This window comes from Marmota marmota, unplaced genomic scaffold (assembly GCF_001458135.2).
Source record: "Marmota marmota marmota unplaced genomic scaffold, marMar, whole genome shotgun sequence".
NCBI classification, from domain to species: Eukaryota; Metazoa; Chordata; class Mammalia; order Rodentia; family Sciuridae; genus Marmota; species Marmota marmota.
Genome location: NW_025999949.1, coordinates 8,767,615 through 8,768,466, shown reverse-complemented (window position 1 = coordinate 8,768,466; position 852 = coordinate 8,767,615). Strand labels below are relative to the sequence as shown.

Sequence of the window (852 nt, the reverse complement as noted above, 5' to 3'; positions counted from 1 at the left end):
CACGCCCTGGTCTAATCGAGTTTAAGCAGCGCACATGCGCAGTAGGCGTCTGTCTGTTCGTTTGTGGGCTCTATCAATAAAGTTTTAGTGAACCACACTCCCCTTTTCTTTGGCAAGATGGCGGAGTACGACCTGACTACTCGTATCGCCCACTTTTTGGATCGTCATCTGGTCTTTCCGCTCCTTGAGTTTCTCTCCGTGAAGGAGGTGAGACGACTGTGGGCGCGAGGAAGGTGTGGGAGCGGGCGAGGTGCCGGGTACGGCCCTAAGACGGCGGCTGTAGCCCTAGGCCTGATACACGTGTGAGGCGGCGGCCCCTTAGGCCCCCATCCGGAGAGTAAGGACCCACTCCTAGTCGTTTAGCTTGGTCCCAGTTGACGAGCTCCGGGAAGTTTGGCGGTAGGAAGGAGTGAGATGACTGTGTAGAATTCTGGGAAGAAAGGTCTTTGCATCACTTTTTGAGATGCGGGCCCGGGGTCGTTCGCGTCAGGTCTCTCGGAAGTTGTTTCCCTGGCCTTGCTGTAGTAACGCTGGAGCTTCAGGCTGGCTCCTAAAAGCAAATTGCAGTATTGTTAGAAGTTTTGGTTTTTCTTTGGAGAACTGTAGGAACCGTGCGTTTGGATTTGAATTATTGCATATCGAATCCTTCGTACACTTAAATACCTAGCACTTAAATTGTGAGTTCTTTGCGTTGTTTCTTGATCTTTGAAGTAGTCACTTCCTGGAAGCGTAACAGATGTTGTCAGATTCGGACGGGGACCAAAAACTTTTTAAAACTCCACAAAACCACAAATTTTAACTTAAAGATTGTTTTCCAGTGTATAAGTGTATGGATTACAAGTAATTTGAATG

The 852-nt window shown here is 48.7% G+C and overlaps 1 protein-coding gene across 2 annotated transcripts in view; it reads left to right on the top strand.

The window, feature by feature from the left end:
- Positions 1-23: 23 nt before the first annotated feature.
- The window catches only part of Eif3e (eukaryotic translation initiation factor 3 subunit E), a 46,431-nt gene continuing 45,602 nt past the window's right edge, over positions 24-852 (top strand). For both annotated transcript variants that reach the window (XM_015486376.2, XM_015486375.2), the window contains exon 1: positions 24-207. In XM_015486376.2, the coding sequence (XP_015341862.1) occupies positions 118-207 (90 nt within the window). In that variant the 5' untranslated portion in view covers positions 24-117. The remainder of the gene's footprint in view (positions 208-852) is intronic.